The 17,236-nt window shown below is 31.4% G+C and overlaps 1 protein-coding gene across 1 annotated transcript; it reads right to left on the bottom strand.

Annotated features, from left to right (window-relative positions):
- Nucleotides 1-264: 264 nt before the first annotated feature.
- Nucleotides 265-12,209, bottom strand: LOC126879103 (2-Hydroxyacid oxidase 1-like). Its single transcript, XM_050642047.1, has 7 exons — nt 11,815-12,209; nt 5,848-5,999; nt 5,653-5,773; nt 2,820-2,954; nt 1,136-1,370; nt 852-1,080; nt 265-470 (listed from the first exon to the last, which is right to left on the bottom strand). The coding sequence occupies exons 1-7, from the start codon at nt 11,958-11,960 to the stop codon at nt 400-402; spliced, it is 1,089 nt and encodes a 362-aa protein (XP_050498004.1). The 5' UTR covers nt 11,961-12,209; the 3' UTR covers nt 265-399.
- Nucleotides 12,210-17,236: the final 5,027 nt, after the last annotated feature.

Genomic DNA, 17,236 nt, shown 5'->3' with positions numbered 1-17,236 from the left:
TATTAAGCAAGGACAGGGAGTTCACTGACGATGGACTGATAAGTCCGAAAACGTTTTGAACGTCATCCTTTTGGATTTTAAATTTTTTTAGATTTTTATTAAAATATACCAACTACACCAGGGAGTGTTTTGCTTCACGTTAAATTTTATTTAACTAGGTGGTATACAGCCAACCTTCGGGTATTATCCCATTTTATTTATTATGTATATCTCCCTTGACTAAGTTTAACGATTACACTATGCTTAATTGTTGATGGAAATGGATTAAAGCAAAAATATGTATTTTTTTATTTACAAAATGAATTAATGTTTTTTTAAATACATAGCTGTAAATTTTGTGGTCTCGATGTTGATGATTGTTGTGTCAATACTGGTATAAAAAATGTTTATACTGAAATATCACCATTGCCTTGCGTAGTAGCTTTCATGAACCACTCGATCTTTATTTATATCGGTTATTTTTGAACATCCTGAAAAAAAGTGAGAAATTAATTAATTTAATAACAAAAAATTGTATAAAAAAGAAAATATTACACGTAATATTTACTATATCTTTAAGGGTTCACTACTATAAATTATTTATTTTGTGAACATTATATTGATGTAAGAAATTGGATTTTGAAGATAGAAGAAATAAGAGAGGAAGATAATCTTAGGAACAAAAAAACTCAAGCTAGTAGATCGCAAAATACGAGGTAAAAAAGACAGAAGATATGGATAAAATATGTTTCCATTAATATAGAGAAAGTTTTGAATACCATACAAATGAAGAAGATGAAAGATTAAAAACAAGCGAAAGGGCAAAGATATTAGAATGATTTTAAATAAGATATAAAAGTACGGGGGATTACCTGTAATTCCCATTGCATTATCTAGTTCCTTCTTTAGGATGTCTAAAATGTTCTTAACACCTTTTTCTCCATCGTGAGTTAAACCCCATAATGCAGGTCTACCAATAAACACCATTCTAGCTCCCAGTCCTAGAGCTTTATATACATCAGTCCCATCTCTGATTCCTCCGTCCATGTATAGTTCAATTCTATGTCCTACTGCCTTTGATACCTCTGGTAATGCTTCTATCTGAAATATTTTATATTAAAGCTATTATTTACTTTTTTATCGAACAACAACATACCGCTGAGGGAAGACTATCTAGTTGTCTACCACCATGGTTCGATACGAGAATAGCAGAAGCTCCAGCATCTGCTGCTGCAATAGCGTCTTCACCGGTCAATACCCCTTTGACTACGATGGGTAGATTAGTGATAGTTTTTAACCAAGTAATGTAGCTCCATTCTACTTCTGGGTCAGTAAACTCATAGAAGTTTATTGCATTCTCGCCCTCTGTATACTGGTTAAAATTGATCGACCTAAAAAATATTAATATGTATATAATTCTTCATGAAAAAATAATGATAGTTTGTTATATAAACGTATGTCCGCAAATGCTTCATTTCCGAGACTCTGGGTGTTGACATTTTTGTGACAAAGTGACGATTTATACAGCGTGTCTACTTAAGTTGGAAACATATGGGAAACTTTTTTGTTATTCATTTTAAGAAAAAAAGTTATTCTTTATAAAAAGTTCTGCATGCTCTAAAACCTAAGATTCAATCATCAGATATCAAATTTTGTCAATATTATACGAGGTATGTCAAAAAATATGAATTTCGTTCAAGAGTAAAGTACCTTTATTTCTCTCAATATCGAAAATTCTTATTATGAAAAGTCGTTTGGAAATAAAAACTAACATCAAATATGCAATTACATGCTTCTAATTGGAAAAAAATATTTTCCAAATTTTTCTCAAATTTATTGATACTAACTTCGTTTTTATTTATTACACATACGATAACTCTTTTATTATTACTTTTACGAAAAAAAGGTATTCCTTATAAAACGCTCTGTATGTCCTAAGACCGAAGATGCAACCATCAGATATCACATTTTAATAATTTTATACGAGGTATGCCAAAAAATATGAATTTCACTCAGGAGTAAAGTACCTTTATTTTTCACAATATTGAAAACGGTTATTAAAAAAGTTGTTTAGAATTAAAAACTATGTTTCAATATGCAATTACATCCTTCTAATTGAAATATTGTGAAATATAAAGGTACTATAATCTTGAGCGAATTTCATATTTTTTGACACACCTCGTATAAAATTAATAAAAGTTGATATATCATGGTTGTGTCTTAGCTTTTAGACCATGCAAAGCTTTTTATGAAGAATAACTTTTTTTCGTAAAATGAATAATAAACGAGTTATCATATTTGTAATAATTAAAAACGGTGTTGGGTACCTATCCATAAATTTGAGGAAAAATTTTTTTTTTCAATTAGAAGCATGTAATTGCATATTTGATCTTAGTTTTTAATTCCAAACAACTTTTTATCACAAGAATTTACGATATTGAGAGAAATAAAGTTACTTTACCCTTGACCGAAATTCATATTTTTTTACATACATAATATGGAGAAAATTTGATATCTGATGATTGAATCTTAGGTTTTGGGACATGCAGAACTTTTTATGACGAATAACTTTTTTTCGTAAAATTAATAATAAAAAAGTTTCCCATATGTTTCCAACTTAAGTAGACACGCTGTATATTGCTCTGAAACCGGTTGATAAATATGCAAATAATATTTGGTGCAATTTAAGAGGTAGTTATTGCGTATTTTTTGTCATACAATTAAGAATTTCATTTTCATCATTGGCGCACAAAGTTTCATAGTTACGAGGAAAAAATTAAAGTTAAAGGAAACAATTTTGCTTGCAGACTTGTTTACAACTACTATATTATCGTACTTACTGAAGATGAGGTGGTGTCTTAAATTGGCTTCTTAAATCTCCTAAATGTATACCATATAGAGCAAAATCCACGGTAACTACTAATGCTTCAAAGCCATTTTTTTCTGCTCTTTTTACAAAATCTTTCGTAATTTCCCTAAAACATAATATAAACTGTTAAAAAACAGAAAAACAAGTACTATTCGCTCCGTACGTGGCCATGGTGAGGATACACGAAACGATGCCAGCGTGAGTAGCGGCAAATCTGACAATTTTTGCGATTCTTTGTAATGTCAAACTTTGGATTGTATAACAAATTTTATCAAAAATTGTATCAAATGTTGCGTATTTAAAGTATTTCTCATGATAATTTTTCAGTGCGTAACAAATGATAGGAAAAAGGGTAAGTCCGTGATAATACACATTTATGACATTTATTCTAACATGACGTTTTAGTTAAATCTGACAGTTGTCACATTTTATTTTCAATTTGGAATAAAAACAAATCAAAAGTGTCTCTTGCATTTATAAAATGGTATTTTCTTTGATTTGTATAGTCTTATAAATTATACAGATTATATTTGTAATATTTATTATCTAATTAAAAAAAAAAATATTTTTTTATTATGGCGCCATCTATCGACAACTAGAATAACTAGAATAAATGTTATAAAAATGTCACCGATGAAATTAAATTACCGACGTGCCGTTTTTTCTGTCACATACAATTTAATGCGTTAGAAAGAAATCGAAAAACTGTGACGCACTGAAAGATGATCATGAGAAATACTGTACCTAATTGTGCTACTAATGTCCTTTTCATGATCATTTTTCAGTGCGTAACAAATGACAGGAAAAAGGGTAAGTCCGTGATAATACACATTTATTGACCACAAACCATACATACTCATAGACGTTTCACGACCATGTTAATCTTTCGGATCGAATTAACGCCATCTCTTGATTGGAATGTGAACTAAATTGACCAATTTTAGTTACGTCAGAATTTCAAATTATAAATTTTGCGGGATTTTTGATGAAATTTCGCAGGAAATTAAAACAACAGAAAGACAATTCAATGTTTTATTCCATATTTTACTGAAAACTTCAAATATTCCAATTTGTTTTCAAAATGCTAAACACTATCTGCTATGTGTCACGTGAAAGCACTGATCTGTATCGAGTTGAATGAAAATTTTTGAAAGAGGCTTGTTGGATGATTGTTTAGATAAATATTACCTTATAATCTTTTACAAACTTCCAAAAATATATAGGTCCGAAATGTTGATGACACACTTGTCTATTGGAATAAATTGTTTCAGGATCCATTATATTGTTTTTTAATGTGGAGAAACACAACATGGGATAATCAATGTAAACTAAAAATTCTACTCATAAAAACGGAGAAGAGGTTAATACACTTGATTAAAATTGTGATTAAATCTAATTAAAAACGTAACACCACTATAATAAAATAATTAAGCCACAAACTGTAAAATAAAAAGTAAAACAAATTAATTTAATTGTCAACTGTCAGTTGTTAAATATGACAAGAGAATTGACTGACAGCGACATCTCTGGATTGGAATGATAACTAATTTGCTGTCTTGACCTTGACAATTTACGTGAAACGTCTATGAGTATATTATATGGTTTGTGTTTATGACATTTATTCTAACATGACATTTTAGTTAAATCTGACAGTTGTCACATTTTATTTTCAATTTGGAATAAAAACAAATCAAATGTGTTTCTTGCATTTATAAAATGGTATTTTCTTTGATTTGTATAGTCTTATAAATTATACAGATTATATTTGTAATATTATTATCTAATTTAAAAAAAAATATTTTTTTATTATGGCGTCATCTATCGACAACTAGAATAACTAGAAGAAATGTTATAAAAATGTCACCGACGAAATGTAATCACCGACGTGCCTTTTTTTCTGTCAAATACAATTTAATGCGTTAGAAAGAAATCGAAAAACTGTGACGCACTGAAAGATGATCATGAGAAATACTGTAATAGCCAAAATAGTAAGTGTAGTTTTTATAGATATCCAATAATTATCTAGATATAAATTAGAGAAAAGATTTAAACCAGGAGGAGTAAATTCAAAAGACAGATTCACACCCAATAATGTCATACAAATTACCAGATTCATCTTCTTTTTTGGTTGACCAGGTCGACCTTCGACGGTAATCCAGTAATCAGTATCGGACAACTTATAAGACTAATAATAATACAAAAAGTACAAACTAAAAATCTAAAAATTAAAGGAATAACGCAGACAGCACAAAAAATCGCCGATATAATTAACTAACCTAAGAAATTTAAAAGTCAATATTGTCAAAATTTCATAGTTTCATGGACTAAACTTGCCTGCTAAATTGGTTGGACCAATTACAAACAAGCATTACAGCGCGGTAAATTTGAATTACTCCCCTGGTTTAAAAACGAGAATAGATTTTTCCTTTTCTGATCCGTTTGGGGTTGAAAAGATAAATTGTGATGAGTTTTTAGAAACCCAGTTTCTTAATACTACATCCATTTTATGCATAAATTGGAAAAATATTATTAAAAAACTAATAATTATTAATAATTTGCAACTTCACAATATATGTATTTATCATATGCTTAACTTCAAATTCTGGTCCCCAAAAATGTCAAGTCATGACGCTAGGTGTCGCGTCAGTCAGGCACGGAGCGAATATGTGGAAGAAGAACCACATACGGTTTCCATGACTTTTTTACTGAAACTAACGTGGAACTATCATGGTATATCATTATTATTACTATTATACATAATATGTTATCCGAAATCGATAATTTAAAATAAACTTAATACTGACCTGTTTTGAAAAATATACAATTGTAGCCATTTTCTTCCATGTGGTGCCGCTTTCGCGACCTCTTCAAAGGTACAATTAGAGTGTGAACTTAATATCAAGATGGTGTCTGATTCTTGGGCAGCTAAAAGAAATACCACATATCAAATGTACAGACATCAAACAAACATGTATAAACATAAAATTTACAAACCTTACCTTTTGCAGTAGCACATTCTCCATCCGGGTGTGCTATTTTCTGATAAGCAGAGGGAGATATTCCTATGGGAACTGCCACAGGTTTACCCAAGATATTTGTTGATAAGTTTCTGTTGCTTACATTGCGCATATATTTTGGTCTAATGCGATACCTAAAAATGATTTGTACATGAATGACTATACCAAGAAATAGAAGAGTAAAGTAAATAATGAAAAATCACACGAAACAGTATTAATCACTAGGTAATCAAGAATATCGCCAGAGAAATATACGAAGGACTACTAAACTTAACTAATCAATTTTATTCAAAAAGTTTAATAAAAAAATCGTTTATATAGAACCAGTTTTTGTGGGTTCCACAAAAGTTCCACATTGAAAAGTGGTCAAATTTTTTTTAACAATTTTTTTTTTAATCAAATTGCAAAAATCAATATCCGGACAGAAAAGATCTCTTATAATTGTTCTCTAAAGTTGATCGTGTTCGAGTCATAAGCAATTTAAAATTTGAAAAACGCGAAAATGGCCATGTAAGACTTAATAACTCGGTTAAAAATGATTATTATGAAAGTCAGAAAGTGACTAAGTCAAATTTAAATCCCCCTTCATGATCCTGAAGAAATTTGTGTCATTAATTTATTACTAAACTGTTATTTTTAATTATTAATAATGAGTGGTAAGATCGTATTGACGCGGCTGTAAATGTGAGTGCGAGTGGGATGCGCCACTGGACTGCCTGAATGACATCTCTTTCGCACTTATCATGGACGGCCGCCTAATACGTGCATGGCGCTCATTATTTTTACTTAAAAATAACAGCTTAGTAATCAAATAATGACAAAAATTTCTACAGGATCTTGTAGGGGGAGCATTAAACTTTGATTTAGTTACTTTCTGACTTTCATAGTAATAACTTTTAACTGAGTTAAGCCTTGAAAATCGCCATTTTTCGTTTTTTTTTTGATTTTAAACTGCTTTTATCTTGAAAACGATTAATTTTAGAGAAAAATTATAAGAGAACATTTTTATCCAGAATGGTCCAATTAACCTAAAAAAAATTGTTTCGGTCAAAAATATTGATTTTTGCAATTTGATTAAAAATAAATTGTTAAAAAAAATTTAGACCACTTTTCGCGTGGGCGACTTCTTGAATCTTATTCTGGAATGTCTCACGAATGTGATTATGCAAAAAAATCTCATGGGAATATTTTCTCCAAAGAACCCGCCGTTTTCGCCTTAACTAAAACGATTTTGGAAGCAATAAAAATCAAGATACATCCTACAAATAGATGGAAAATATAGGTACTATAAAAAAATCACAAATATGGGCAAATACAGATGGGAATGGCTGTTTTGAATTTACCAAGAACTGTATTTGTAGTTTTTACATCTTTCGACAACAGTGTCTTAATAATGGAAATTGCTTTCGATTTTGAATTTTCCTTCAATATGTTGTCCAAAATAAAATAAGTTTATTATTTTTATTTATTTATTAAATAATTCTACAGTATGCTGACAGTAAAATACATAATACTTACATATTAAATGCTTCGCAATTGATAGCCTCTTAGAAACTTTCCAATAAAGGCTAATTCTCTCTCTTACATGTTATTTTTGAAGTTTATAAAGAAAATTGTAATGTTCATTCACAATACTAATTAATTATAGTATCTGGCTACAGATATGAAAACACCTTAACCCCAAACTTGGCAATACAAAGTTAGGTACTGTGGTTAGGTTAATAAAAAAATATTTTGCTCTTTATTTGGTCTGTATGTTAGCTACAAAGCTCAAAAATATGAATTTTGTAAACAAAATCAAAACGTAACTTTTATATTGACATGTATATCAGAGTCCACTCTGCTAGTTTATGGAACAAAAAAGCCTGTGTATTGATAGCCTACATTGCCGAATTTCAAAACGAAATAAAACACAGTACTGTATTTACAAATATTATTTCTTATTATTTGAACAAATCAGTAGAAAATAGAAAACTCCTCATGTCAGTAGTGAAAATCCACACAAAACAGTTTCTGCTACTAACTAAGCATAAATGTACCCTACATTTGCCACACATGAGTTACAGCACAATGACCGCCATGATCCAGTATATTCTATCACGCAATTTCAATAAGAGATTATTGCCCGTCAGTATTGAACATTCTGGACTCTTGCAATACTAATTACCTACGACATGCTGGAATAGCATATTCAGCATTTGTAATTATTATTAAAAAGCATGTCAGAACCACCAGGATTTCAGTCTGATTAAATAATTTCAATAGATACATTTGTAGTCTGATTAGAATCAATATATTTGTAGTCTGATATGAAACATATTTTTAGTCTGATAAAAATTATCTAATAATAATAGTCTGATTAGAATCAATATTTCGAATTGTAACTAAAATCTTTGCTTGTGTAAATAAAAGTTTTATTTTGAGTGTTCAGTTTTTAAAAAAGTGTTTTTCCAAATAAAATTCATTATTCATGTGTTTGTGTACCACTACCATTCCTACTTCTTCCTTTGGTTGAATATTCAGGACAGTGTACCAATATGTGATTTTACAAAATTTATTGCATTAAACGAAATTCATAAATGCATTATTGCCTTAGCAAAAAAAGTTGTAGCTTATCTGAGCCATGTATACTAAAAGTGACTTCTAAAAACTTATATTAATTCTAGCACTATGGAATTTAATGCACATATTATCGATAGTGGATAATCTGGCAATGTATCTGACAAAAATAATTAATTTTTGTTTCTATAAAAATTTTTATAAAAATATTTACATTGACGTAATTTATAAACTGTGAACTACAAGCTATAATATAAGCTATAATGCAATATGTCAAGAGGAGAGTTAACTGAAGTGGAAGAAAATTATAAAATGAATATACCTATAGTAGGATCCCGGACAGGGGATCTAAATTGGTGTATTCAACACCAAGACTGGAACATTGGAAATTGGAAAAGTGTGCTATTTTTAAACGAAAGTAGGATATCTAAAAGCAGGTGATTAACGAATTCGTGTACTTAGAGGGCGAGGAAAACAAGCAAGAATGGAAACTGCCAGATTTGTTCACAAATATAAAAAAGAAGGGTCATGTTCTAGGGAGGCATTATGATCGATAAAAAACTCCTTTAGTTTTCTATTAGTTCTAAATAATAAAATATTATAGTAGTATTTAATTTTTATTTTGGTTTTGTATTATTTTTAAAAACAAAATTATAATTATTTTGAACTGTTTTTTTCTTTATCCAACTTCTCTTTTTTTTTGAAAAAAGTATCAATGAAACCATATACAGTAGACTCCCGTAAGTTCGGCCACCTCGGGACTGGACCCTAGGCCGAACTTAAAAGTGGCCGAACTAACCGATGTCTACCTAAAAAATGCGCATTTACTGTTTGTACGGATCTAGAAAACACAAAACACTTGCACATTCTGTAGAATACAACACAGAGGGATACTCTGACATATATTTAACACACATGCAAAGGCAGAAGGTTACAAAACACTACAAAACAATATGTACTTACAGTACTGTAAGTAGGCCTAATAAAATTTAAAAATATTACCATTGGTGGTTTGGCTTCGTAAACACTTAAAAAAATCTGCTATTTTTTTTCTTTTCTAATGACTTTTTATGTGCAAAGGCACGCCACTTTTTTTAATAAACATTACATCAATGGCAGTTGCTTCTTTTTGCTGTTCGATATAGGTAGCTGCCAGTTGCAAAGCTGCTTTACCTTCAACGTGGCTTATTTATTTATTTATTTCTTCATCTTCCTCTTCTATCTAAGCAGCATCTGCGTCGTTATCTTTCTTATTTTCCTGGCGAATGGCACACTCGGCGATGTCGTTGTCGTTCAAAACCTCGTTGTGTGGCTCCTTTTCAAAGTTGATCCACTCCAAAACATCTTCTTCAACAATGGGCCCACAGTTGGGTAGTTGCTAAAGGTCGTGCAATAGAGCTGCATTGTCATCAGATTCGTTAACAAGGATGTTGTTTGGCTCATCTGCTATTGTGTTTGCTTGGTCAATCTTACCTTCTATATTTGGCTAACGTTTTTCCAAGACTTTACAAAAGTCGACGGTGGTATTTCGACGTATGCCTTGGCCGACATATACACAACATCCTTCATATTAACTCACTTCAGCACTTCTAGGTCTAAGTTGTCATCAGCCTCCAGTTTAGAAAGAACTTCAGAAAGCAGCTTTCGGCGATACTTCCTCTGGAAGCACTCGATGGCTCCTTGATCTATCGGCTGTTGAAGACTGGGAACAGCAGTTTAACTTCTTTTTCATCGTCACACTGAATATCTTCCTGGTGAGTAAGCGCGTTGTCAGGAAGTAGAAGTGCTTTGATGGGCAGTTATAATTTTATCAAATATTTTTTTACTTTGGGAACAAATTCGTAAACGAACTAATCCCTGAATAAATATGTGTCCACCCACGCTGATTTCTGCGACCGGGACCGATAATACACTGGGAGAGTTTCCGCACGTTTATGTTGTTAAACGCTCTCGGTCTTGCTGCTATACCAATGACAAATAGGGGTCATTGTGGATGCTCGAAGCATTTGAACACAATGCGACCGTTATCATCTCTTTGCTGACTTTAAGCCTCGCAGCAGATGTTTCTTTCGGATTGCAAAGGTTTTTCTGGACACAAGTTTAAAATTTAACCCAGATTCGTCGACGTTGTCTATTTGCTCTGGGCTCAAGTTTAGGTCACCGATGATTTTTAAAAAACTTTCAGAAAATTGGTGGCCGCTACAGGTAGAGAGCCGGCCGGACTAAGCGGAGACCGAATTAACCGAGGCCGAACTTACGGGAGTCTACTGTATATTATATTTAAATTAAATATTTTTCTCTAAATTAAATACTTTCTCTACGTCTAACACGATTTATTAAACCATATTCATGTATTCCTTTTTCCGTCCTTCAGTTCTATTATTTCATCCTTCGTGGTTCTTGGCATTTGAACATTTCAATAAAAAATTGTATAGACATCAATTTCAATCATATTCTTTAATAAAAGTATGTTATTATTCTGCTATTGTTATTTGCAGTCTAAAAAGAATCATACAAAAATTTGCATAACATACAATAATTCAATTATATTGAACACAGTTGAACTGAAATCAGAGTTGCCAGATGATATTTTATAAATCCCCCACTTAGAAACTGAAATTCCCTCAAATTGAAGCTCAAATACCCCAAATTTAAATTTTTGCCGCATTTTAATAAATTAGGAGTCAAATGAAGAAATCAGTAAACCAAAATTATACTACTTATCAACGAGGGCCCTGGAAATAATTCATAGTTTCTATCGTCTTCGATTATAAATGGGGGTATAATAAACAGTTCTATGTATGTACATTCGCAAATAGACGCTTTCAAATTACCCCAAAATTGTGGGAAAATACACCAATCTGGCAACCCTGGCTGAAATAAAATGATTCTATAAGTAGCCTCAGACTCAGACCATAGAGAAATAAAAACAAGTTATTTCTCTATGACTCAGACTCACACCAGTCCTGTCAACTTTGGTACTCTGGTCATATAGTATCATGAGTCGACCCCGACCGACGGCAGTCCGACGAGTCGACCAGTCTCTAGTGACCTAGAGTTAGAGTGACTTACTGAAATTTGAATTATCCGCCAAAAGACAACAAACACGTTATTTTTGACGTTGCAAAATTTGACAACAGTGTATTCCAAATTGAGCTAGAGGCTAGAGTTAGAGTTACAGCTAACTTTTAAAGTTAAAGTCGGATCTTGCAACTCCGTACCGTATCAGCTTTTTTTTCGTCTCCTGAACAATTTGTCATTTTGGAGTTACGAGTTTTGCTAATAGGGTGACGTAATTCTTTTGAATATTTTTTAAACTTTCTTTTTTATGACTTTTTAACTATTGGTAATATTCTCGTAGTGAGTTTATATGAATAATAAATTGCTTACTTGTTAAAATCAGTTTTATTCCATTCCAACGTTCTTTGCTGTCCAGCTCCACCATTATAAAACTCAAAGCTCCCATTTTTTAATTCCTCCTTGGCATATTCTTCATAATCGTTGACACACACTAGATTTGATGCAGAGTTAGACATTGTTATTCTATATTTTTGAATTGTGTAGGAAAAACTGAGAAACTTGTACCGAACACTTCTTATATACCGACATCTATGATACCTACTGGGACTGCTGACTGGGCAGGCAAGGGTACTTAAATTTTCATGGTTGGTATTGACCTTTGACCTTACGTGAGAGGGAGTGAAAAACACCTACTTTAAAAAGAGGTAGGTATAATATACCTACCTATAATAATAATATTATTAGGTCCGCCTAATATTGTCCAAAATTCATTAGTGGGTGTGGAAGTACCACTTAATTCTAAATCCTGACCCACTACTTTGTGTCGTGTAATTTGGGTTGCCTACATGAACTTGAATCGGCGAAATGAGCATGTTATAAATAAAGTTTTGCTGTATTTTTAACCACTTTAAAAATTCACATTGCAAGGCATGAATGAATCAAATATATAGTACATACCTTTTTTGTAGATGTATTTAAAAATGAAACTGAAAATTTATTACTATAAAGAGTGATCTGTAGGTAGTACCTACCTGTGACTGTGACTATATGCTTGCCTTAAATAAAACAATTAGATATAAAAAATAACAAATTTTAGTAAAGGGAAAGTATCATAAATACAAATACCGATGTTGAAACGTATTTTTTCTACGGCCGTGCTAAAAGAGGCACTTTATTATAGGAAAGTAAATTTTCCCGCACGGCGTGCGGGAAATTAAAATTCCTTAAAATATGGCATTATAATCTATTATAATATACATACAATAAATTAATATTTATATATTATTTACTAATTTATTTCAAATTTATCTTATTGTGTTCATGTTTTAATGAAATTAGCGCGATAATAATTCGATGAAATAAAATTATTTTGACATAATATTTAAAAGTCAGATCAGTAGACAATTACAATGGTTTTGAATCGTCGTCATGGAAACCAATATCGTCGTCGTGGTAACCCATTATATTGAAAGTTTGGTTTTGACAAGACCTTGTCAAAGAATTAATTTGAGTATTTTCACTTCTAAATAAAACTTTATATAACTTTATTATTTGTGGCTTTTTTTCCAAACGTACGGCCCTAAAAAAAATATTGTTCCTAACTCATGCGGAAAGTATCTTTGCCGCACTCGACTGCTTGTCCGAACTCCGCTATCGCGTCGTTCGGGTCAACGGCAGTCTCGTGCGTGAAAGTATCACTTTTCGCACTAGTTAGGAAAATAACTATAAATATAGTCGGTTCGCTAAACTCAGACACAACTGGCTAGTGATTTTAGTAAGTAATTTTGCCAATTTGGTAAAATTGGCAAAAAAAATAATTACTAAAATGTAAATAATTACTAAATAGTTAGTAATTTTGCCAATTTTGTCAAAATTCTCCAAAAACAAAAGAAATACCGACTAAAATTATTAGCCAGTTGTGTCTGAGTTTAGCGAACCAACTATACCAAGTATTTAAATATTAAAAATGTACCCAAGTTTTTGGGTAAACTTAAACTTTTTTCTTAATCATTCACGCTTTTTGTACATTTCATATTTCTAACTTCGTATCGGGGCTAATGGGCCGTATTTCCAAATTTAAATACTTATTTGTAGATATTTAAATACTTTAGACTTTAGAGCATTTAAATACCAAGTATGTACTTATTTATAATTATAGACTATTTAAATACTTGACATTTAAATACTTACTCTAAAGTCCAAAGTTTTAAATACATACTTACAAAAATATTTCAAATTTCAATTTTGAAATACCTACTGCCCATCAGCTCCGATACCAATTTACAAATATAAAATATGCAAATAGAGTGGATGATTAAGATCATTAGAAAAATATTACCCAAAAACTTTTCCAAATTTAATAAAATTTGTGATTTTGTTTTTATTTCTAATCCTTGTTTTATTTTAGTCAAGCCATAACCTACATATCACTCTTTATAGTAATAACTTTTCAGTTTCATTTTTAAATACATCTACAAAAAAGGTACCTACTACATATTTGATTCATTAATGCCAATGTCTTAAAATGTGAATTTTTAAAGTGGTTAATACAGCAAAACAGCAAAACTTTATTATTTCGCCCATTTCGCCAATTCAAGTTCATATACGCTGTGAGCTCGTACGTAGAAGGGATATTTACAAATTCGCGAGCGCCAGTAGTGACAAGTCTGTAAACGATTACTGGAAATTTGACATAAATGTCAAAGTGATTAATTTAAAATTAAAATTAAAAACATTAATTATAAAAAGTATTAGTTTGTCAAAGCTGGGTTATATATTTTTAATTTAAATATACAATACGTTTTAAATACTAAATTTAAGTTTTTTTAATGTTCCGTAATATCTAATTATAAATTAATATATTAATCTTACCGCCATCTACACGATAATTGTGAAAGTATCCGAAGTAAGAAATTCATATTTTATCAATAGAACGTCAAAATGATTAGCAAAATCTTAAAAAAATCGATTATAATTTAATTACTTTTTTGCGTTGTAAATATTAAGCGATAACTATTAAATAATAAATTTAAAAATTACCAGTGAAAGTTGATTAGTAATCCGCCAGGAGCGACACCAGCGAAGCTCACAGCGTATAGGCAATCCAAATTACACGACTTAAAGTAGTGGCTCAGGATTTAGACAGAAGTGAAGTACCTAGAGAGGACAGGTTTGACATTGTTGCCAAACTTATTGTTTTTACTTGACTTGTTGCATGTCGTCTTTTTAGCATTTGAACAATGTTATATGACAATCAAATAGGGCTTTTCATTCACAGTCATTTGTTTAGAGCTTCTGTCATATATGTCGTATAATCCGTGAATATTAATACTATACACAGATTATACAACATATGACAGAAGCTCGAAATAAATGACAATCGGTGAGAAGCCCTATTTGGGCGAATTGATTTAAATGACAGCAGCTCACTATTTTTATTGGGAATATGCCATAATTGTACTTAATAAAAAAAGCTTACTTTAATATTGTTTTCACCCAATTTTGAAAAAATGTGAGAACTTTGAATTATCCATCAGTGGCGGCTGGTCAAAGAAGGCAAGGGAGGCTTAGCCTCCCCATAAATTTTTTACACACGCTACACTGTTTTGTTTACTTTGCTATTTTGCTTCGCGTTAGAGATATCGCAAAAAGTTATTTGAATAAGTTGTTCCAAATAATATTCTAACCCCACATATCAAATTTCAGCACAATATTCGCACTTTTAGTTTTTCATTATTTGTAGTCGGGATCCTAAAATCGCAGAGGAGGCTGCTGGCCGGAAAATCTCACTTGCCATTGATTATAGACACGGACATCCGTGTCTATAATCAATGCACTTGCTAATGCTCCGCGTAGCCCAGCAGCGTTTAAGGATGGTTTAATAAGGAGACCAGGTCTCCTTAGAGCTGCACATCGCTTAACGCACACGCTGCCCGGAGATCGGACAAATGAGATTTTTCGGCCAGCAGCCTCCTCTGCGGATTTTAGGATCCTGACTACAAATAATGACAAAATTAAAAGTGCGAATGTTGTGATGAAATTTGGTATGTGGGATTAGAATAATATTTGGAACAACTTGTTTAAATAACTTTTTCCGATATCTGTAATGCAAAGCAAAATATCGGTAATTTACCGTGTTTGTGCATTCGCAGAGTAAGTCGCTTTTAGAATTAAAAAAATTCAGTTGAGTATCTTAAACAATGTAAACCTTCAACCTGTATGGACTGCAAAACTTCAAATCTGTATTTATTTTGATATGCATATCTACTTACAGAGATATAATTGTTAACAAATAAACGACACAAACTTCGGTAATACACTTTTACAATTATACTAACTATTTTTAAAATGATATGATATTATGAAATAATTATGAATTATAATGATATTATAAAATGTAAATAAAAAATGGTCATAAAATGGGGCCTTAAATTAGATATTTTTTGGCGGATTATTTTTTGCTAGTGCAAATTTGTCTAGATAATTTAAAATTAGGTATAGTCTCCCCTATTGAAAAAATCACGAGCCGCCACTGTTATCCATGTTCGTCTGTCCGTCCCTTCGACCGCAAACACAACTCCTCCGTCATTATACCAGGTAGAATGACAAATGAGGTGTTGAGTGAAAGGCTTAATTATAATCCAAGGATGGTACTAAAGTTTAGAAATTTTACCTAGTACTTCCGGTTTTAGAAATGCAACCGGAATTACTGTTTTGACGTCACCAGAATAGTACAAGCAATATATTATTCGACGCGCCTTAGCAAGACGAGAACAAATATATACTTCCGGTTTCATGACTGTCTGTCCGTCCGTCCGCGAATATCCTTCGTTTAGAATGACAAGTGAGGTGTCTAATGAAGCTTATAACTCAAAGATGGTATTAAAGATGGCAAATTTGACCTAGGACTTCCGGTTTTTGAGCTGCAACCGGAAGTACCGTTTTAAAGTCACCGAAACAGTATAGGTAAGCGATATAACATTCGACGTACCTGAGCAAGATTATAACAAACGTATACTTTTAGTGTTTAAATCATTTTCGGTTAAAAAAGGTCTAACCGGTAGTGCCATATTATAGTCGCAGAAATGATACATGTAACATATCAATCGAAGCGTATTGAAAAGTCAAGCGTGAATCTTTAGTTCCGGTTTTAAAGTACCTAATTTCTGTATAAACAATAATTATTATGACCGAAAGTTTAGTAAAAATGACTCAATCGACAAATTAGTGAAATCTTATATCAATCGACGCAAAGTTATAACTTTGCGTCGATTTCAAATATCGACTTTAGGTTCTACTTTCATCACTTTAGGTGAAAACCTAGTAGTCCAGGGCGCATCTGTTTTGAGATGGACGTTGAGAGGTGACTCAAATTTTTTTGCAGAAATTGATTGAAAATAAATCAAATAATAATATTTGAGCTATCCTCCCTCTCAAAAAGGTCCGGAACATTGTTTAAATAATCAAAATGTCAAAAAATAAAGGAAAAATTCGATTTTTTTCTTCGTTTCTTGATTATAACTTTAAAAGTATTCATTTCCGAGAAAAGTTGTACTGACATAAAAGTAGCATAATTAAATTTGCTACAATATAGAATTAGTTAAAAATTTAAAAAATAGTCACCCTAGCTGCAAAATAGCAATAATTGCGAAAAAACCATACAAAAACAAGTATTCGCATTTTATGCTTTTCAACCATTTATTTTACACTTAGGAACTTGATTTTTCACCCAGAAAAACTTTATGATACAGTAAAAGAATACTGTAAATTTCATTAAGATCGGTTCAATAGA

Source organism: Diabrotica virgifera, chromosome 1, assembly GCF_917563875.1.
Source record: "Diabrotica virgifera virgifera chromosome 1, PGI_DIABVI_V3a".
Taxonomy (NCBI): Eukaryota; Metazoa; Arthropoda; class Insecta; order Coleoptera; family Chrysomelidae; genus Diabrotica; species Diabrotica virgifera.
Note: the sequence above shows the minus strand (reverse complement) of the source record. Positions and strands in the feature narration are given on the sequence as shown.

What these genes read in the sequence shown, in the direction of transcription:
- LOC126879103 (XM_050642047.1), bottom strand. Translation starts at nt 11,960, where the DNA reads ATGTCTAACTCTGCATCAAATCTAGTGTGTGTCAACGATTATGAAGAA. An exon ending in AGAATGTGCTACTGCAAAAG is followed by an intron (nt 5,774 to 5,847) that starts GTAAGGTTTGTA and finishes TATTTCTTTTAG; the next exon opens with CTGCCCAAGAATCAGACACC. An exon ending in TAATGCAATGGGAATTACAG is followed by an intron (nt 471 to 851) that starts GTAATCCCCCGT and finishes ACTTTTTTTCAG; the next exon opens with GATGTTCAAAAATAACCGAT.